At 44.7% G+C, this 22,870-nt stretch overlaps 1 protein-coding gene across 1 annotated transcript in view; it reads right to left on the reverse strand.

Moving 5' to 3' along the window:
- Positions 1 to 3,584: 3,584 nt before the first annotated feature.
- C20H18orf63 (chromosome 20 C18orf63 homolog) overlaps positions 3,585 to 22,870 on the reverse strand; it is a 54,768-nt gene continuing 35,482 nt past the window's right edge. Inside the window, exons 12-15 of the mRNA XM_051163234.1 lie at positions 9,901 to 9,994; positions 9,687 to 9,837; positions 9,465 to 9,604; positions 3,585 to 3,898 (exon numbers count right to left, since the gene is read on the reverse strand). Coding sequence (XP_051019191.1) covers positions 3,585 to 3,898; positions 9,465 to 9,604; positions 9,687 to 9,837; positions 9,901 to 9,994 — 699 coding nt within the window. The remainder of the gene's footprint in view (positions 3,899 to 9,464; positions 9,605 to 9,686; positions 9,838 to 9,900; positions 9,995 to 22,870) is intronic.

The following is a 22,870-nucleotide window of genomic DNA, read 5'->3' on the forward strand; positions in this document are numbered from 1 at the left end:
TTAGAAAGGCTGTAGGCTTTGAGTTTTCACAAACCCACTTTATTTAGGAGTCTTAAACACCTTTAGCTTTCTTCCAACCCCCCTCCCCCAACCCTTGGTAAGAAAGAAAGAGGGTTAGGAGGAGGAGGAAATCGGATGTAGGCCTCTTTACTTTTGCTGGGTGGTGTCGTTGGTTTTGTTTGTTTGTTTGGTTTGTTTTGTTTTGCAGGCAATGCCAGATCTCAGGATCTCAGCTGTTAACAGCAATTGCAGTAGGGGGTCCTCCATATATCTCCTCTAAACCCACGGCCTTCTCTCCCCCCACCCCCGCCTTGTTTGCTTGTTTATTTGATTTTGTTTTTTCAGAGACACGGTTTCCTGTGTAGCCTCAGCTGTCCTGGACTCGCAGACCAGGCTGGTTGCCTCTGTGAGTGAGTGCTGGGATTAGAGGCATGGCTATTTTTCATATATCCCTCAGAGTCCTCAGAATTCAACAAACTCCAGCTGGCAAAGACCACACCCCTCACAAGACAATTATCAGCTGTGGACAAACTAAAATCATATACTTTGGATTAAAACAAAAACATATTTATGTAACTGAGTTTACAAAGAAACCAAAACTTCCATTACGAAGGAAATCCTTACAGGCACCAAAGGGGCCAGCTTGACCAACATGATTCCTCGCAGGTGTGATGGAGGCTTTCCTCTTAGGTAAGTCTAGATCTGGTTAAACTGACACCAACAACATCACACTTGTCTTCTTCAGTAGACTGCTGGACTATTGTGAAAAATGACAAAATGTAGCATGGAAAGTGAGTGAGTTAAAGAGATTTGGAGGAGCAGGGAGAGGGAAACTCAGGATTGATCAACTGCTACCAGAAAAAGCATCTTGGAGGAAAAAATGTTTTTAGGAAAATGTCAGAAATCCATGTGATATGTAATAATATAATATAATATAATAATGAGATGTAATATATCCACCTCTACCTTTACATAACTATTCAATAGAACCAATATTTTGAACCCTTGCTTCTAGAGTCTGTAGATGAGTTTCTCAGTGATAAGCTTTGTATTCACTCATATGCTACTTGGGCGACATAAACATAAAAATCTATAATAATAATAATAATAATGATAATAGTAACAAAAGCAGTAACAGTACTAATAAAATAGTAAAGTAATAATAATGTAATGGTAATGGTGATATTGATAACAACAGCAGGAGTAAGAATCTGTCTGGCTGGGGCTTTTTTTTTTTTTTTTTTTTTTTTTTTTTTGCTTTGTTTTGGTTTTCAGCTTGACACAAGCTAGAATAATCTGGGAAGATGGAAGCTCAATTGAAGACTTGCTTCTGTCGGACGGGCCTGTGGGCTTGTCTGTGAAAACAAGGGCTTGTCTTCTTGATTAAGCATTGATGTGGGAAGGCCCAGTCCATTGTGGGTGGTACCATCCCTCAGCAGGTGGTCCTGAGTGCTACAAGAAAGCAGTCTGGGCAAGCCATGGGGAGCAAGCAGTGTTCTTTGCTTCCGATCCTGCCTTGAGTTCCTGCTCTGACTTCTCTTCATAATGAACTACAAATGACTGTAAGCTGAAATAAACACGTTCTCTTCAAGTCACTTTAGGTCATGGTGTTTAGCACAGCAACAGAAACCTGAGAAAGGTAATAACAGCAACAGTGGTAATAACAGTAATAATAGCAGTAATGCCAGTGGTGTAACAGTAACAATAACAGACAGTAATAACAGTAACAGTGGTAATAACAGTAATAATAGCAGTAATGCCAGTGGTGTAACAGTAATGATAACAAAGACAGTAGTAACAGTAACATGACAGTAATAACAACACCAATGGTGACAGTGCCTTCAGTGACTACTGTGTCCCTTTTTCACATGAAGGAAGTCCACAGGCAGCTCAAGGCAGGTCCTTGGCGAGAAGACTTGCCTCTCATAGCTAAGTGACAGGGATGCTGGCAGCTGGGCTTACTAATTAGCAGTATTTATTGCAGTAAAATATACACAGCATAAAATTTGCCCATCAAATTATTTTAAGGTATATAATTCAGTATGCTGACACTGAGTGACTACCACCATTGTATATTTCCTGACCACTCCCTTCACTCCCAAAGGAAGCTGAATGTCCACTACAGCCACTCTGTGCTGCCCTCTCCCTTCCCACTGACTGGAGAATACTGGTCTCCTTACTGCCTTTTTTTTTTTTTTTCATTGTCTTTGACTGCACAAGAAACCTTCTAGAACCCTCTGGAGCAAAGGTATGAGAGGAACCCCAGTAGAGGGGGCAGTCTTTCTTGCTTCATCCCCAAGTGCTGCCATGGGGCCGAGCAGGCTCTGAGGCACATCAGGCAGTGCAGAGCAGACAGATTTTAAGGACAGAAACATGACACAACTTCAGATCACTTCTGCATCTGTTTGGCACTGTCCTCTCTCACGTTGCCCAGCATGGCATAAACTCATTATAGCTGAGGATGCCCTGACCCTTCTGCCGCTAACTCTTAAGGGCTGGGATTATGGACTCTGTGACCACCACCAGCTCATGTGGTGTTTGGGGTGGAAGCCAGGGCTTTGTGCATATGAAGCAAGCACTCCACCAACAGAGCTGCATCCTCAACCCTAAACTGGGTTCTTTAGAGATTTAATTTTTGGGGTGTGTGTGTGTGTGTGTGTGTGTGTGTGTGTAGGGTAGCTTAGCAGTTTGTGTGTGTGCATGTGTGTGTGTGTTTGCATATAGAGTAGCTTAGCAGTTTGGGTGTGTGTGTGTGTGCGCATGTGCGCTTATGTAGGGTAGATTAGATGGGTGTGGCTATAGTCGGACTAACAGCCACTAGCAGAAGTCTAGTACTTTCTGTTCAAAGGCACCTTTGAAATTGACACATCAGATTTTATTTCTAACAAGGACCAGCTGCAGGTCTATGGTTCCATCTGGGTCTCCTTTCCCTCTCTACCTTGACTCCTGTGTGCCCCCCATCAGCTTCGTCAACCTGCACAGCCGGCAGCACACACACACACACACACACACACACACACACACACACACACACACACAGACCCTGTGGTGTTAACTGCCCTGCTCGTTTCCAAAATAGGGAAACTGAGAAGCACCTTTACTCACCTGGCCATACTCTCGCTGGGGCTCCTCACCTGGCCATGCTCTCACTGGGGCTCCTCCAGCAGCTGCTGCACCACCAGCTACCCTGACTGCACAGCCCAAGGCTCAAGGTCCCTGCACGTGGCTCATCACCACCTTGCTTAACAGAATGTGGCCTTCTGACAGGCATCACCCTGCTGTGTGATGAGAGCGGAAGTGCAAGGACACTGGGATTTCCCTGTCAGCGTAAAATACTGCAGGTGATAGGGACACTGTACTAGTCAAATCCCAGGGGCAAGCAGCTCCTTTCCTGGCTGTCTGTGTGGTGACAGGAAGTAGCAGGTACTGCCTGGCATTTGCAGTATACACAGCATGACCTGTGACCTTGAATAGTTATGAACTTTGACACAATACAAGGGTAGAAGTAGCCTACCCTAAGCTTTCAAGAGCACAGCTGCCTTTTCACAGGAGAGGTGCTGAGAAATAAATACCTTAAAAGCATTTCAAAGTGCTTTGGCAGTTACAGGCCGCTTAAGGAGCATGCACTTGCTGAGCGTCTTTTCCTCCTGGCTCCCAATTTTTTGCAGGTGCCAGGGAAACGGCACATTAGCTCTGACACTGCCGACAACTGAGGGCTGCACTGCGCCGCTGATGTGTTCGCTGTGGTATTTCAGGTTGGGAAACACAAGAACATGAGCTGTGAAGTCAACCCTGAGCGCTGACCACGCGTCCCCCAGGGAGCTTTCAGTAGATGTGAGGGGCAGTTTTTCTTGACGACATGCCCAGAGGTCTGGCTCTGAGCACACACTTCCTGAATCTGAGAAGTAAGGAGTGTGGAGTTAGCTGCAGACCGGAAGAGCATGTCTTCGTTTTCTCATGGGCTGGGACTGGCCTTTTGGCTTTCTCATTTACAGCCTGACGTGGCCCAGGTTGGTCTCGGCGCTCTTCCTGGTGTAGGCTGGTCGCTAATTTAGCCTTATTTCCCAAGTGGCCGTGCTGACCTTCTGGCCCTGTTTTTCTCTTGTGCTCTCAGCCTTCACTGCTCATGACTAGCTTGATTCACTAATGACAGGCCAGGTGCTGCCTCAGGTGTGTCCGTGGAGTTGGGGGTGGAGGATTGGCACGAACCTGGGTGCCCAAGGGTGCTTGTGTTAGGAGAAGGCTCAGGGAACAGTCTAATGTGGGGACAGGAATCTACTTCCAGCTAAGTGAAACTTGTGACCCCCAGGTGCAGAGACACAGATCTGCTTCTGCAGAGGGCAGCTTGATGGCTGCAGCCCTTGGGTTAGATGGCTGAAGATCAGCATCAGTGTCAACATCTGGTCTGAAGACAAGACTGGGACCCTACAGGGTTAAGCAGGGACTTCACCACACATCCTGGCCAAAAGGGACGGATGCTGGTACCGAGGGTCGGTCGAGCCAGATGGAAGAGGAGGAGGAGGAGGCCGTGAACTGTGTTTTCCCTTTAAGAGCCACACGTGTTGAAATCCTACAGACTGAGTGGTAAGAACTTCCACAATTGTGGAGAGTTGGAGTGTTGCAGAGAGAAAGCCGAAGTCATCCTGTGCTGTGCTTAGCACACTGGATAGTCATATTCATCACCAACTTCTGTCTCTAATGTCCTTTTAATATTCAGGTTAGAGCTGTGGAACATGTTAAATATGAACACGCTTCTAGCTTCTGCCAACTCAGAGCTACGGTTAATGTCAAAAGGCATCTGAGACCAAAGCAGGGACCTCACTGCTCTGCTGTAATTGTTAGTCGGCATGACGGGGTCTAGAATCGCCTAGAAGACACAGCCTCTGGGTGTGTCTGTGAGAGTGTCTACATTTGGCTAACTGAGGTGAGAAGACTTGCCTTACATGTGGGCAGCACCATGGGCTGGGGGCCCAGAACGAATGAAAGGGAAAGTGGGTGGGTCCCAGCACTTGCTTCTCTCTGCTTTCTGGCTGTGGGTGTACCGCGAGAAGCTGCTGCCACCACTGCCAGAGCCAGCGTGAGGCTGGAGACGTAAAAAAGATATAGGAAAAGATAGAAAAGATATAGTCAAAGCAATAAGAAAAAAAGGACAAGTATCCGGGAGGACTAACAGTAAATACTGTAGCCCTGAGTTTATTTCTCTCAGAGCTTTTATACAGTATTCATCCATGTGAACCAGAGGATTCTTGGAACAGAAACAAAAGCTACCAATTACTTTAGTTACCTATATGATTAGACTTCTTTCATCTCAAGGCTAAAGAAGTACATCAAGCTCACACTCACACCTGGAATTAATAAATAACTTTCTTATCTAGGAAGTTAGCCAACCCAGCATCTTGTCAAGTCCTCAGGGCGGGGTGAGAGTTTGCAAGCCAAGGCTGTAAGGTCTCTGGCCTGCTTCTGTTAAGCACTAAAAAAAAAAAAAAAAAAAAGGCTCCTAGCACACCACAACACTTCCTTCTTTCCTTAGGTTGTTTTTGTCAGGTGTTCTGTCATGGTGACAAATATGTCCACACACTGGATGTCACCACCAGTATATTTGGTAAGTGCATTGTTTTGTGATTCCTTTTCTGGGGCTGGCTGTAAAAACTTCCTGTAACTCCTTCCATGCTGGAAGAAGATGTCGAGAGCATCCTGAATCTGTGTCACACCAGAGGGTACCCACAAAAAAATTGAGAGTCCAAATGAAGGGTTCTTTCCTTTTATACAGTTACAGCCGAGAAGAGCGTGGGGCCATGGGCCATTAGTCCAGAAGCCTCTGCAAGGACATGCCCAGCTGCTCTGTCAACCTCAGACTGCTGTCCTTCTTGCCATCAATCACTATGGTCAAAGACTGTTATTTGTTTTTAAATATCCTCATTTTTATCTTTAAAGGCTGCCCATATCTCACTCTCTTTTAATCATTTACTGTTATATTACATCTCGATTTCTATGATAAAATACTTGGAAACAAAACAATTTTGTGGAGAAAGGGTTTATTTTGTCTTCGAGTTCCAGAGGTGAAAGAGCCCACCAGGACAGGGAAGGCATGCCACCAGAGAGCTGGTCATATTCCTTCACACACAGGAAGCAAGGAGAGCGGAGCGGAGTGCAAGCGAGAGACCAAGAGGGTGAGAGGAAGTGAGAGAGCAGGAGCGCGAGAGCGAGGGAGAGGGAGAAGGAGAGCCAAAGGGAAAGAGAGCATGAGCGCGAGAGAACAAGTGAGCGTGAGAGAACATGTGAGAGTGAGATGACGAGAGGCAGGAGGTAGGGCCAGGCTACAAATGTTTAGCCTGCCCACATGACCTGCTTCCTCCAACAAGGCTCCATTTCTCCAGAGCCACCCAGTAGGGATCAAGTGTTCAGATACATGAAACTTTGGGAGACTTCTTCATACAAACCTGCATTCATTGTGTCACACACGTTCCCAACATAATCATTTATCTACTATATTATACTACATTCAATTACATACTATGCTATACTCAGTCATATGCTATATTATCGCTCTCAAATAAATATAAAATCAGTATTCTTTTGAGATCCATCCCCCAGAACTTTCTTTGAGGCAGGGTGTCACTATATATCTCCATCTGGCCTAGAATCCAGGGATCTATCTACCTTCCTCTGCCTCCCATGTGCTATTATTAAGAGCGTACCTCACCACACCTGGACAAGAATTTCTTAAGAAGCCAGGTTGCTTGAAATATTCTTGTTTGTATCTTTCAAATTCCTAGTTTGTAATTGTAAGCTCTAGTTTTATTATGTTGTGATCTGGAACTTTATGTTGCTTCTAGTTATGTCATGATGACCGTGGGTGTGCGTGGGTGTGTACGTGTTTGTGTGTGTGTGTACTTACCTATAATATTCTGGATCATGGGTTTATTTGATTAAGTCTCATCTGTTCAACAAAAGGAAACTTCATTGTTTAAAAAAACCTGGTATTTCCTTCTTTCTGTTGAAGCACGTTCAGTTCCTTTAAGTGAGACTATATGCACACTGCAGTGCACAGTAATTCCCCTAGGAAACCTGTCTGTCTGTGAGGACTGGGGCACAGCTTCGTGGTGAGTGCCTGCCTAGGGTCACAAGGCCCTTGCTATGATGTCTAGCTCTGAAAAATATTGTACATGTTAAATGAAATACAGTATCCTGCACAAGATCCTAGAGCAAAAGAATAATGAATTGTAAACTAGCTCAATAGGAGTGAACATGGGATTTGATAAGCAAAAGAGAAAGAATTAATGTCTGACCAATTGTCTGGGCACCAGTGTTAACATCCAAATGAACATCTGAAGCCTCCAGATTCTTCCCAGATGAGGACACAGCTGCATAGGCCGTCAGAGAGGCTGGGATGCAAGGCACGGCCACGGACACTGACGCTGCTCTGCCACACTCCGGCACCACCCCTGGAGTCCTCTCTGTGAGGGAGTGCTAGCTGTCTCCACCTTCCAGGGCTGCCAGCCCTGTTTTATTAGGGCCAGATGGATCACAAGGATGCACATTCCTGACCAAAGGTATGCTGCTTGTAAGAAACCTACCACCTGGTGTACTGCCGCTTTCCTACACAAGGCACAAGAGCAGTGCTGGAAACACCAAGATAGTCTGATTCCCAGGCCAGCAGTGCCCTTTGCCCTGTCTGAGAGGAGCATGTTTTCCAGTCACTGGGAAAGGGACATGAAGACAAATCATTTCACACCTTGCTCGTCTGACCCATTGTTGGTGTGCTCTGAGCACAGGCGATCGTGCAGGGCTAGACACTGACTTTACTCTCAGAGCAAAGAAGAGCCTGCTCCCCTGTCATCACCTTTGCTGTTGCCTTGTGATGGGGCTCAACATTCTGTTTGCTTGTAGCTGCTTAGTTTTTCTTTCTGGAAATTTTTTTGGGTTACAAAACAAAGTTCTCCACTCTTCTGACTCTGCACATGCTGTGAAACTTCCCTATAGCATTGGGTTCTTCTGCCTAAGACCAAGGCTCTTACTTCCCCAAGATACCCTGCACTAGTCCTTTCAATAATTCTCTTTAAAATAATTCTCATTCCTCTTTCATATTTTAGGATTGCCCCAGCTTTTCTCCTCTCTTACCTTTCTCACTTCTTTTTCACGTCTTTCTTTTAGGTCTAGTTTCTGGACTTTTCCTCATCTATATATTCTTTTCCGTGTATGCCATATTTGGTGGTTTATTTTTCATCACTTTTTTCTCAGTCGTTTTTATTTTTTCAGTGTTAAAAAACTGTGATAAGCAGCATTGAGACATGTGGTTTTATTTGACAGTGTCTGCCAATATTTAAAACGTGTTTCTCCTTTGAGCCAAAAATTACATTTAAATAATTTATATAGCAGATAACCTGGCAGATGTGAGAAGTAGCATATTTATGAGAGTAGGTTTTGCACTGTGGCATATAATGTTCAAAGAGTGAAAATAAAGCTAGAGCCATAGCTGAGAGGTAAAGCATTTGCTCAGCACATGAGGGCCTCAGCTGGATCCCCAGCACAGGGTGGGAAATGCCCAAAGCGTGAGACAGCAGTGAAGATAAAAGGCTTAGCGTGTTCACCAGCAGAGGGCCGGCTAAACATCCAGACTCTGACAGAGGGGATCCTAGGCAACGCATGGTTACAAATCTGACCTCCAAATACTGACTCCTGATAGAGGATGACCAGGACACTGGAGATGCTACTGTGGAGAGTGGGTGTGGGGGAGCAGGGACATTCTTGTATACGTGGGAAATGTCACTAGAAGGGAATACAAGACTTTGACAACTATCTGACAGTGGGAGCAAACTGCATGTGTAGGAGTCAAGGGTGAGGAAGAAATGTGGTTTTCCCTCTTTCATAACCTATGAGTTGTGTAGAATATATACTATCTCACCACAAATTTAAAATGCTATATCAACAAATAGTATAAGGAAATAAGACGCATAGGTCTGACAGGTAAAAACAGAGTTCTGTGACACACGACTGTTTAAGGAAATAGAAGGAAGAGGCCACACGCCCAGGCTCCGCCTTCATCATGAACTATGGCACTGCTCCATTCCTGTCGGCTGTGCCTGACCTGCCCACTACACTCTGTCTCTGTAAAGGAGGTCACAGATACTACGAAGCAAGAGCTGAGATGTTGGGGACTGCTAACACTGTTGGGGAAAGAAGAAAGAAATATTGTCTGACTTCGGACCATTTCTAAGCACTGAACAGTCCTCTCAACTACCAGATCTCTGGATCATAGGCTACTCCGTGTGTCTGGGGTGTATAATACTGCTGAGGGCAGGGAGAACTCTCTGCCGTCCCCTTATGGCTGTTGACAGGGAACCGTGTGATCACAAACAGCTCTATCCTCACTTCCACCTTCTAATTTCTCTATGAATTTTAAATTTTGCTTCAGCCACCAGGAGTTCTTTTATTGCTGTTTTCTTTCTGAGAAATAATCTTACCTGTGTTTGTAGATAAAATAGTTCCCTCGTCTCTGAGAAAGTTAATGACCGTGTTTTGGAAGTTGTCCTCTTTCTGCAGCTCTGTTCTCTGCACAGCTTTCCTCTGTCCACGCTGCTCTCCATCTTGAAAGTCAGAGTCTCTTTGAAAATCAGGTCCTCGGGGTTGGATCTAAGGCTTGAGTTCTGAGCCAGGGGGTGTGTTTGAGCCAGCGTGCAGCTCACGTGCCTGCTGAATTTTGCTGTTGGGCATCCCGGATACTGGTAGTGTCTTTAGGAGATTTTCCCCTGAGCTCCTTAGATTTCTGAGTAAAGCTTTTCATCACTCGATTGGAGGCCTTGCGTTCAGAGAAGGACTCGGAGAAGTTGAGGATTTCTGTATTTGGACAGCTATCAGGGAACAGAACCAATAGCTCCCCTGACCCAGGAATTAGCTTACCTTGATCATGGGGCTGCAGACACATCATTAGTTCCTGGCAACTTGCAAGGCAGGCTAAGGACTGGTTCTGATGACCTTCATCGGAGTTGCTTTCCTGGGAGAGGAGAGGCGGAGTCCAAATAGAGACACATGTGAGGACATATAGGGAATCATAAGAAGTTGCTAATTCAATCGCCTTGGGGACAAGAATTGAGACGCCAAGAACTGCACTCTAACCCAGGAAGCCAAGCTTTGGGGACAGCTACACGCCTGGGGACTTGATGGACTGCCCTCCCCAGTGCGACGGGTGAGTCCCACACTACCAGGGATGGCTGAGGGAACAGTGTGTGGGGCATACTCCTGGCTTCCCATTGGTCTGTGGCTTCCCTGAAGACCAGTGCCCGCAGGAACAGGCCACACTACGTCCTTCCCCACCGGTCACGTGTTTAACACATGAGGTTCGTGCCTGCTGCCCTGAAGCAGAGCTGTGAGCAAAGAGTGTGGGCACAGCATGAAAGGCCGACCAGGATGGGCCAAGGGATGTGGTCATGATGCTGGGATGTGGACATAAGGTTCTATCCCTAAAGTGAAAGCCCAGAGAGCCACCAAGAATGCCAGATCTCCTTGCGGAGAGGACGAAATTGCTGCTCTGTCATCTGCATGGCTTCCAGCCACTGGAAGGAGACACTAGACTTGCCACCCATTCAAATATCTAAGGTTTTGTGTGTTTGTTTGTTTTCTGCCAAGGTTTTTAGGAAGGTCTCTGTTTAGGGCTCTCTGGATAACGTATATTATATATTCTCGTGATTTGCTATAAGTCAACATTCAAAGCACTCTGGACACAGTGTACTGGAGAGATACTTGCTGAATGAATCCAAGGGGATGGTGGAGGTATCTGGTGACTGCTGTTGGATCCCAGTGCTGGAGAACATCTGCCTCTGGGTTTTTGTTTTGTTTTCTTCTTCTTCTTCTTCTTCTTCTTCTTCTTCTTCTTCTTCTTCTTCTTCTTCTTCTTCTTCTTCTTCTTCTTCTTCTTCTTCTTCTTCTTTCCCTTTCCCTACTCTCTCTTACTTTCAGCATGAAGATGTCTTTTTTTTTTTTTTTAAACTGGAGGAAGGGTGGCAGATGTATGAAATAAAATCATTAGTCTGGAAAGGCCTCATGCTATGGTTTGGCCCAGCACAGCTTGCTACCTGAACTCTCAGCCCTTTTCACGTTCCTCCATTCTAGCCAAGTTGGTTTCCTCACTCCTGTCAAAACACCTGGAACACAGTACACCTTCAGTTGCAAATGTCAGGTTTTTTTCGTCTCCCCATCCATTTCTCAGGAGTTCTTGCTCTCAGCTGGAGCCCGCAGAGGACTCTTCTCTAATGATCTAGAGACAGGCACACCCCGGAAGACCAGCACGCCCCACCATTGCTTTTCATCATGCCACATGCCAGTCTTCTTCGCATGAGCCTGGGTCCTGTAGAGCAGCCCACGTCTGTTGGTAACTACAGAAGCTGCAGCCCTGCAGCCCTGTAGCCCTGTAGCCCTGCAGCCCTGCAGCCCTGCAGCCCTGTAGCCCTGCAGCTCTGCAGCCCTGCAGCCCTGTAGCTCTGCAGCCCTGCAGCTCTAAGTGGTCAACAGGCAGAGTATGCAACCATGGTGTGTCTCACTCAGGGTCTCTGGACTCAGCGCAGCTAACATTTTAGTAGGAGACTCTTTGTTGACCCAGCATCCGCCTCATTGATGCCACCTCCCCACCACTCCCCACTCCCATTGCTTCCTTTAAATATATTCACTTGTGAATTTCTTTCCATGTAATCATCTTTGATAAAACTGTCCATCAGCTTCAACACCACCCACAGTCAAGTCTCCCAAGTCCACCTTGAAGATATGAGAAATTCTGTAACAGAAAGCTAGTGGAAACATTCAAAACATATTTTTGTTGAAAAGTTAGAACCCTGAGCCACATTCGTGACAGTGACATTTATAAGTGGCCTTATTTTAGAAAACTTGTATAAATGTCTCAAGGGACTTTGGCTGTACCAGAGCAAATCCGGTGGCAGAACACACAGCAGCTATGCCAACAGTTCACGCAGAGTAGAAAAGATATTAATGTGGAGAGAAGGTGAACTGTCTGCCCTGTCCTGGTCACGTCATGCATATGGAAGCTCCTAGAATCGTTAGAGATATTACAAGCGGACTGGTATCTCTTCTTATCAGGCAGAAGCTGAGTGAGGACTTGTGGGAGTCAAAGCTGCAGCTGGCCGGAGAAGTGGAGCACGGGGCAATCACTGCCACAGAACTTTCCAAGATGTTGACAGAGACATAAACGTGATGTTTCAGACGTGGGACACAAGTGCTATGAATTCCCAGCTCAGTGGTGGAGACCATGGTTTTAGTCCCCGAAGAAGAAATACACTTCAAAGGAACATGCGAAGAGCTTCCAAGCTGTTTTAGGTTAAAATTGTTGCAACGTCCCAAATGGCTGTTACACTTGCTCACCAGCTGTTCCCAATCCTTCCCACCTCTTCTTTTAAACTATGACATTCCGGAGAGGCAAAAAGTCACTATGTTTCTTCTTTCAAAATGTTACCAAATTGCTTAAAATTGGGTGGTTTTAAGCGTTTACAGGAATTTAAGCTACAGACTTTGGGGTTTAACTTCTTTTTATAATTTACTTTCAGTCTCTCAAAGTTTCATATATTTATTCAATGGGTATGATTATATTCACCTACCTCTACCTCCTCCCAGCTCCCCCTACAGTCCCCTCACCCTGTCTTCCTCCTGATGCCGTGTCCTGTTTATTGTTGTTATAACACACTGAGTACAGGCAGTGCTGACCATGTGCGCACTGCTGTGTGGCCACTTCCTGGGCCACAAGCAACCTACCAGCAGCCACTGCTCTAAAGGACAGTGACTGTCTCTCCCTCAGCAGCCATTAACTACCAATGATTTTCTCCCCGATGGGGCTGGGACTTCAAGGGCTCCCTCCTATCCGCGCTGACATACTGGCTGACTTGATCTTTTGTGGGTCATCATGGTGGCTGTGAATTAAGGCTAACGGTAGACACGTCATATCCAGACCGACTTTAGCATTTCCTCACCGTATTTCCATCAACTGCTGCTTCTACTTTTTGTTCACAGCATGGCTGACGTTGCCTTTATGCAATGTGATTGAATGGTGCTACAGAACAGCTGTGGTGCGACTATGGCCACAGTGTCTCAGACTTACCATTCCAATGCGTTAGAGACCTGATCTGAAGGGCCACTTTCTGGAAGCTGAGCAGAAGCCTGGGGGGCCTGGGGCTGGCTTACATAACAGTGGATACCCCTGGGACTTGGGCTACATAAAGAGAGCAAAGTGTGCTATACATTGTCTGGCTCATGTTCATGTCTCAACATGTGGTTTTTCTTCTTCATTAAACAACAGCCATGAACTATGACCTGGGGTGATATAAGATCTCAGGATTTATATATCTCTATCTATGTCTTCAGTGAAGAAAGACTTTAATTTGTGACAACATCTCGCCTTTCAAGCATAGGGGCTTAGGTTTAAACTTGAGACCTGTGTTCTCCCTTCATGAGGCCCACTCTGGCACGGAGAGCGTTTTCTCTGGACTCTGGCTTTTGGGACCTGGCCACCTTTGCATAACAGCAGCAGGCTGCAATTACTGTGGTCAGAGCTGCGTGGTTCTTGGAACTATTAGAACAATTGTCTTCCCTACAGATGGATTTGGGCTCCACTGTTATTATGTTATTGCTTATTTCTGTGGAGATGGTACATAGAGCCTACGGGGCGACCCTAAAAGAGATCTCTGGACTTTGGGAAAGCCAGGAGGCATGACGTCTCTGCACTGGAAAAGATGACTCAAAAAGGAAAGAGAGAGACTATTGAAAAATGAGAAGCGACAACAACAAAGGCAAAATAAAGGTACAGTCGGGTGGGGCGGGGCTAAGGAAGGTGGGTGGGGCTAAGGAAAGCGGGGCGGGGCTAAGGACGGTGGGGGCGGGGCTAAGGAAGGAACCAATTGGGTCCCGGGTAGCGCAGCATACATGCAAGTGTTAGTGCTTCTCATGATGTAGTATTTTAAGTGGAACAATGTGACCTTGGGAAATGGATGAAGGCTGGGGCATACACTGTAACTCTGGGAGGCTACTGGGCAGAAATTTCCCAATTCATTTTCATGAAGGATTTTTAAAATTCATAATAAATTAAGGTCACACACACACACAGTGTGTCTCTCTGTGTCTGTTTTGCCTGTGGGTCTGCATACACGCCACAGCACCATGCGGAAGTCAGAGGACGGCTCGCACTAGTTGGCTGTCTTCTTCCACAGTGGGCTTCAAGGATCGGACTTAGGTCATAGGGCTTTACTCCGTGAGTGTTTTTAACTCTGCACCATCTTACCAGGAACTTTTCTCCCAGTGTATGGCTGTACCTACTGCTGGCTACGAAGGCGTTAGCAGCTTATAGCAGCTGAGCATGAGAGTAGGATAAATATACTCAAGGGAAGGTTGTGAGTGAGGTGTTCTGAGCCCCAAAGCTTACTTCTTTTAATGAGTTGTAAGTAATTCAGAGTTGACCTGTGCAGGAACAAATGCGTCAGGACCTGACATTCCCTCCTCTTTTCACCAAATGGAGTTTGGAGTTCGCTGTCTCAGCAAATAATGCCACCATCCACCTGCGGACCACTCGGGAACCCTCAGGCACCCATAACTCGCTTTTCCCATGGTCTCAAGAGAGCGGCTGTTGGAATGAGGGTGGGGGAGGTGGGAGTGTCTCATATATACCCTGGCTGGTTCACTGTTATTATTGCTCACTTGTTCATATTTATTTCTCATCACTCACTATCATTTGCTGAGTTGTAATGAATATTATTCTTTAAATTACATATACACAAAGTTGTTTAAGTCTTTGATATTTTTCACAACAAAAGGGGTTAGCTTTTTAAGGCAGCAAAATAAGACCTTAGAGGAATGCCATCTATTTTCTTGTTACCATGTGATTCTACACCTCAGCTCCTTCCTTGTAAATTATGGGGGAAGGCAACTTTCTGCTCTAATGTTTTGCCACCCAGTACACAGCAGGCAGGTTGGAGAGATGCTGTGAAGTCACCTGGCACATCTCCATTCTTCAGCAAAATTACAGATTAATCAAAACCAGTAAAACAGTTTGACTTGAAAATCCCCATTTTTTATCCCCTGAATCCCAGCACTTCCCCCGAAGAAACTACACAGCCTTGTTAGAGAACCAACTTCGAATGTCTCAGCGTCCACACTCTGGACTCAGACAGCTTCTCTGCACTTTGAGGCCTCTTTTTGAGCAAGGCAGTCTCAAGGACATCATGGTCCCCAGCGTGAGGTGGCCATTGTGCCTCCCTCCCCAGGCAGGACAGGTAGAAGTGGTGAGCATCCAAGTGTGCATGTGGAGAGGAGGGCAGCGAGCAGTGCTGGTCCATGTTCTCCTTGACCACAGGGCACTCATTGAGCTGATACAGCAGGTGGACCATCTAGTGGTCTCGGTGGGGAGATCCTGCCTGTGCCATGCTATGCTCCTGTCAGGCAGGGAAAGTGAAGGCCATGTGTCCTGAAAATGTGGAATAAGCGCTCTGTTTCTAATCATCCCTCAGAACTGAGCTGCACTTGAAATCAGGTTAACGAGAGCTAAATTTAATCATTGCTTGACCTGATTGGGTATTTGCAGCCTGGGGTATCGGGTGTCCTGCTTTCTGTTGCTCTTCTCAGTTTCATCTCATCATTTCCTTGGGGAATGCAAGGCAATGGGAGGCAGCAAACTAATGAAATGTGGTGAATCTGGTCAGAGAAAAATATGACAAAAATATTTCCTTTGTTCCTTTGTTTTATTTCCACAGCCCTATATTTAGTGTGGGGGGGATTTTTTTTTTTTTTTTGGCTTACAAAGTACTAAAGCTAGTTCTTGGAAGTAAAGAGGAGACAGAACTATTGCTCTGGAGGGTACCAAGACTGCTCCACTTTATGCCATAGAAAAGTCTTTTGTTTTATGATACATTATGAAAATAGGCCATATCATTAATTCCCTTTGTACAAGTTTGTGGAGCTTCTGTGGAGTTGTCTGAGAAGGCATGTCACTGGCCCCCAGCACACACAGAGGGTTTTTCTGCACCCAGCGCTTCTCTCCTCACCACTGACCAACTGCACAGATCTGGAGGTCATGGCGGCAGGCAAATGTGTTTCTCTGAGAGACTTTGGACTCCTGATCATGAAGGCTTTCTGTTGGTAACTATGAGAAATTAACACTTGTTTCTCAGATAAGTCTCAGCATTGTAAGCTAGGAAGACTTTTAGGCATTGGCCCCAAACCATGCAAGAGTGATTCTCAAGAGAAAAGCAGTAGAGAGCCACCTAGAGGGTTTTTAAAATTAATTTTTTCAGATTACATCCTGATTGTTATCCCTTCACTTATTTCATCCCTCCCTCTTTCACCCTATTCCCCTCCCCTAGACCTCTGACAGAAGGGGACCTCCTCCCCCACCATATGACCACAACCTGACCACAACCTATCAGGCCTCATCTAGACAGCCTGCTTGCTCTTCTTCTGAGTGCTGCTGGTCCTCCCCACCAAGGGAGGGTGATCAAATCATGGCACCAGAGCTCATGTCAGAGGCTCCCTGCTACCCTCACCAATCATGGATAATGAGATGTCCATTGGCTAGATCTGAACAGGAGGTCTAGGTTCACTGCATGCATTGTCCTTGGTTGGTACAGCAGTTTATGCAGGCCCCTCTGAGTCTAGATCCACCAGTCTTGACAGTCTTCTTGTGGGGATCCTGGACCCTCTGTGTCCTTCTATCTCCCCATTCTTCCATACCACTCTCACCTGGAGTCCAGTAGTGAGTCCCAGCATCTGTCCCAATCCCCTGCTAAGTGGAGGCTCTCAGAGGACATCCATGTGGGCTAATATTCACTTATAAGTGAGTATATACCATGCGTGTCTTTCTGGGTCGAGTTAGCTCACTCAGGATGATCATTTCTAGTTCCACCCTTTGCCTGCAAACTTCAAGATTTTTTTGTTTTTAATAGCTGAGTAGTATTCCAGTGTGTAAATGTACCACAGCTTCTTTATCCATTTTCAGTTGAGGGACATCTGTTTTCAGATTCAGGCTATTATGAATACAGCTGCTATGAACACAGAGGAGCAAATGTTCTTGTTTGGTAGAGCATCTTTTGCTTATAAGCCCAGGAGGGGTATAGCTGGGTCTTGAGGTAGCACTATTCCCAATTTTCTGAGAAAGCGCCAGATTCATTTTCAAAGTGATTGTACAAGTTTGCACTCCCACCAGCAGTGGAGGAGTGTTCCCCTTTCTCCACATCCTCGCCAGCATGTGCTGTCACTTGAGTTTTTGATCTTAGTCATCCTGATGGGTGTAAGATGGAATCTCAGAGTTGTTTTGATTTGCATTTCTCTTGTGACTAAGGACCTCCGGGCATTTCTTTAAGTGTTTCTCAGCCATTTGCAATTTCTCTTTTGAGAACTCTGTTTAGCTCTGACCCCCATTTCTTAATTGGGTTATTTGGTTTGGTGGTTATTTATTTTCTTGATTTCTTTATATATTTTGGATATTGGCCCTTTGTCAGATGTAGGGTTGGTGAAGGTCTTTTCTCAGTCTGTAGGCTGCCATTTTTTCTATTGACAGTGTCAAGTGCTTGCTGAATGAGTTGTTAGTTTTCTCCTATGACAGAATGCCTAGTATAAACAACTCAAAATGAGGAAAGTTTTCTTTAGTTCAGTCTCAGTCCATCAAAGCAAGGAGGGCATGGCAGGACAATTCGCATCATGAGCCTAAGAAGAAGTAACAGGACACCACACCTTCCATAGCTTCTCTGCCTCCGAAGAGTCTGCTCCCATCAATGGATTAAATATATTCTTTGGGTCAGATCCCTTAACAGACTATGGAATCACATTAGCAGACACACTCATAGACACATTTCTTAATCTTCTAGGTATTTCCCAAGCCAATCAAGTGAGTAGACAAGCTTGGCCATCACTTACATTGTGCTGCAGAATCTATCATCCTCCATCAGGTAACAAGTTACCTCCAATACTGTGTCTTACAACACTAATGAAGTTTATCTCACATGGTTTCTGTGAGTTGGGGATTTGAAAGTGGCTTGGGTGTGGGATAGATGGCCCATGCAGGGCTCTCTGGGAGGCATTTTAGAAGCTTCTGGTGGTGTCCATAAGGTACCTATTTCTTCTCATTGCAACACTGTCTATACATAGATTCTGCTTCTCCATGCATTCGTGGATAATTTAGCTTTTACATGTCTGTCTCCTACGTCTCCAGGTAATTTTGGGGTTGGGGCATTTGATAAGTTGATAGATACGCTAAGCCCTGGTTACTTCTCCATAGCTCTTACTATAACACTCATGTTTGCTTTTTAAGTTAATGAAAGGATACTTTTCTGGCTTTCTTGTTCTTTATAGCTAATCACCAAAATGATACAGTTATTTCAGGTCAACACTGGTCATATGTATGCCTAACATGAAACTTCCTACTTCTACCTTTTGTTCTCAGGCCTGCCTCTTGGTATCTTCATTATGTATTAACTAAACTGGAAACTTTATACTTTATACCAGAATGCACATAAATTGACTTTTTAAGAACAAGTCCCATCAAGTAAAAGTCATATGGGGCAAACTATAGGCCAAGACTGCAGCTCAATTTACTACTCATTACTTTTTCTAATGAAAATTCCTCAAATGGCCTGATGTAATTAGACCATTTAGCTTCATGCTACAGTAGGTCATGTGTAAAATTTATATTCTAGTTCTAGCTAGCTCAGCAATGGCATTTTCTGAGAACTCTGATTATTCCTAGATTTATTTCTAAAACTGCACCACTTCCTTCAAAGTCTTGCCAGTTAAACAGAGAAATGCCTCTGTACCAACAGAAGAATTTCTCACATAGGTACCAGATCAGGAAGACAAGTCATTTCTTCTTCCATTTTCTATATTTCCTGAGACGGAAACACATTTCCTGGGATGATGCTAGATCTCTGCCCTGCAAAGCAACTGTCCTAAAGAAGACTGGAGCTCCATAACCACAAGGGGATTGTCCTTCCTGGAGGAGAGGGGCTCAGCGCACCACACAGGACCTGGCCCCTCCCAGCGGTCCGTGGCATGCACGTTTTGGGCTGTACAGGGGTTGTGTGTGTAAGAGGGGAGGCACCGGAAGCTGGTTAGACTTTAGAGTATAAGAACTCTAATGTGGGGCTGGCTGGCTGACTCCTCAGGGAGATGTGTACTGTTCTTGTGGAGGACTGGAGCTTGGTTCCTGGCACCAATGTGGCTCACACTGGCAGCTCACAGCACCAGCCCTAGGGAATCCTAGGGCTCTGCGCACACTTGGGTCCACATGCACGTACCCTCACATATACACACAATTGGCTTAAAAATGTTTTTTTAAAAACCCTCTCACATTTGCCCATCCCTGTGAGAGTAGAACAAGGAAGCACAGGGGAAGCTGCCACTGAGCAGGTGACTGGAATTCAGTGTTCAGAATGACTGGTCTTTGTCACACACCAGAGCAACTTCTGGGTTTACTCAGCTCAGGGGAGGCATATTTACTTTTTTGTGGCTGTTACCACGGACTTTAGCCTGAGCCTGCCACTTAGTTAGATGCATTGGATTGAGCAGATTTTAGAAATTCATCTGTTTTCTTGCCTCAAGAGTAAAAAAAAAAAATTATCATTTTTATCACATTATGAAATTTAAGTGGAAATGGTGGCAAAATACTTTTAATTGCAAAATGTATTTAACAAACTATTATCATATGTATTTTTCAGGATTTGGTTGGTATAAATGACAATAATCATCAAAAAGCTCTTTTGAACTTGAAAATGAACTGTAAACATTTAAAAATTGTCTTGCAAGTAATGATAGTACAAAGATATTAAGACCTAGATTACTGCCTATAAATTATATAAGCTATGTCCTAGCTGGTTTTCTAGTACCATGATAAACCACTGTGACCAAGGCAACTCATAAGAGGAAGGCTTTAGTTTGGGTCTCCTGACCAGCATGGCAAGTAGCATGGCAGCAGGCAGACACATGCAGCAGGCAGACATGGCAGCTGAAAGCGTACATCTGAGACATAACCATGAAGAAGAGGGCTAACTAGATGGTCCGCCCCAGGGACACACCTCCTGCAACAAGGCCACACTGCTAACTAACAGTTCCACCAACTGGGGACCAAGTGTTCAAACATACGAGCCAGGGTGGCCGTGCTCAGTCAGACCACTCTGAGCTATTTCCAAACTACAAATTTTAATTTTTTCTTTTTAAAGACAAATGTATACACCTCCCTCTCTTTGTGTTAGCTTTTCAAAGTAGAAGGAATTCTAGTGAATCTTAGGTGCTGTGCGCTTGTTTGTCACTGCACTGAAACACTTTGGCTAAAGCAGTAATCACTCTATTTTTTAAACAAATACAGGAGTTTCCCATCAAGGTTTTAGAATTACTATTAGATTGTCCCCTAACAATATCTGGTATAGAAAGAGAATCAGGCAGGGATTGGGACACATAAACCCGGTGCTTCTGCCTGATTCAGGCAGCACAGGTTCCATGACGAAGGAGGCTGGACCCCAGCACTTGACATCCTTGACCCATAGCTCATCAAGGTCACCAGTGGCCTACCACACTCTGTGAAACCTAATCGTCCATTATGTTCTTTCCACTACAAAGTCTGCTTTCAATTTTTTTTTCTCAAGACAGGTTTTCTCTGTGTAGCCTTGGCTGTCCTAGACTCACTTTGTAGACCAGGCTGGCCTTGAACTCACAGTGATCCACCTGCCCCTGCCTCCCAAGTGCTGGGATTAAAGGTGTGTGCCACCACTGCCTTGCTTAAAAAAAAAAATCTTAATGTAGATGGGCATGGTGGCGCACACTTCTAATCCCAGCACTTGGGAAGGCAGAGATAGGTGGATCTCTGTGAGTTCAAGGCCAGCCTAGTTTAAAAATCAAGTCTAGGATAGGCAAGGCTGCACAGAGAAACCCTGTATCAAAGAAAATCAAAACCAAACCAAATCAAAATATTCTCCCAAAACAAAACAAAACAAAAGAAATCTTATCCAAACCAAGAATATTAGAGCCATTCTAGACAGCTCAGAACCCCTACCCCCAAGCCAGTGAGCTCTACCCAATATATCCAGAACCATTTTTTAAAAACTTCCTTAACTACAATGATGGTCTGGGCATTTATCACCTGTACGATTCTGAACTGGTTTCCCACCTTCTCTCCTATTCCTTGGCCAGCCTGCCCATAGCACAGCAGCTAGAATGCCCTGCCAAGCCTTGTCACATGGGGCTACTCTGTGGGCCTGAGCCCATGCCAGTTGAAGTAAAGCCAGTGCTCTTCCCAGGGCGATCGCTCCACTGTGCTCTCTGGCCTCTCTCACTCCAGCCACTGGACACTGCTTGGTGCTCCTGAACCCCAGGTTCTTTCCCTGTTCTAAGCCAGTGTCACCACTTCCTTATAAACCTCAATAGTGCTTGGCACATAGCAAATACTTGAACGAATAACTTTGTAGAGAAAAATGAAGGTCTTCTGAGATTAAACCTCAATGATGTACTAAGGATCTAAGCTGGTTTCCATAGCTTAGCAGCAAGTGCTCATATGAAAATAAACTACAGCGAGAAAGGAATTTTCCGGGGACTCAAGCTCTTCCACTTTTCTGTACAGTCACTCTGACATCTGAAAAGTGCATGCACTTGAAATGCCTTTACTGTTTGTCATCTGAAATAACATACATCATGAACATTCTAAGCATAAATACATAAGGGTCATGCATCTGTAAGTCCTTATACTGGCTATTCATAACTACCTATAAATAGTCACATATTCACAGTACAGCATAAAAACAGATCATATGCAACATGAAAATTGTGAAAATTGGTTGCTAAATTAGTCAAATAGAAGCCAATTACTGAGATGCTCAACATTTTTACTTGCTACAGTGAGTAATAAATACAAATGAAGTAAAATTAATGGAACATACAATAAAATATAAAACCACATACAAATACAGTGAGCACTAATAAACCGAGGAACATTTTTACATAACTATAAATATGAGTCTTGGCATTAACTTTGGCCTATTTCCATAAGTTCCTTTTAGTGTGGTGGTTGATTTCTAAGCCTCTGGATATAGGCAAACATACAATCATTTATGATTTAAAACTGTAACGCAGAATTGAAAAGCAAGGAATGAATTTTTGGAAGGGGTCCATATTACAAACAAAGCATCCAAACCTAAAAAAGGAAAATTTGCTTTTTTTCCCAATTGGTTGTGCAATTATTTTAGCTTTTAGAAATTGAAGTCTTTTTAAAAATATTAATTTATGTCTAAGAGTGTTTTGCCTGCATGTATGTATGCATATCATGTGTGTGCCTAGTGCCTGAGAGGCCCCAAGAGGGTGTCAGATTCCAGATCCCGCTGGAACCCAAGCCTGAGTTACAGATGACTGTGAGCAGCTAAACGGTGCTGGGAAATAAACTTGTATCCTCAACAAGAGGAGCAAGTGCTCTTCACTGCTGAGTTATCTGCAGCCCTCAGACTGGAATCTTTAACATGGACCAAGATCTTCATTGATTTCTCTGGTGAATTTTGAGCACAGAAATTTGGTGTGTATGTGTAGATTATATATATTTATACAAGGAAACAAGCTCATATAACTTATTTTAGCATAACAAAACTTGCATATATATGAACATTTATCAAAAATTAAATACTAGTGCTTAGGATATAGCTCAGTTGGTAGAATGCTTGCCTCACATGCACAAGGCCCTGGGTTTGATTTCCAGAATGACATAACCTGAGCCTGCCATACCTAGTACTCTGGAAACAGAGGCAGGAAGATCAAGCAGTTCAAGGTCATTGCTACATAGTGAGTTCAAGGCCAGTGTGGGCTACATAATGCCCATCTAGAAAGAAGTATTATGCTGTCATTTCTAAGTAGTTCT

Source organism: Acomys russatus, chromosome 20 (genome assembly GCF_903995435.1).
Source record: "Acomys russatus chromosome 20, mAcoRus1.1, whole genome shotgun sequence".
In the NCBI taxonomy this organism is placed as follows: domain Eukaryota; kingdom Metazoa; phylum Chordata; class Mammalia; order Rodentia; family Muridae; genus Acomys; species Acomys russatus.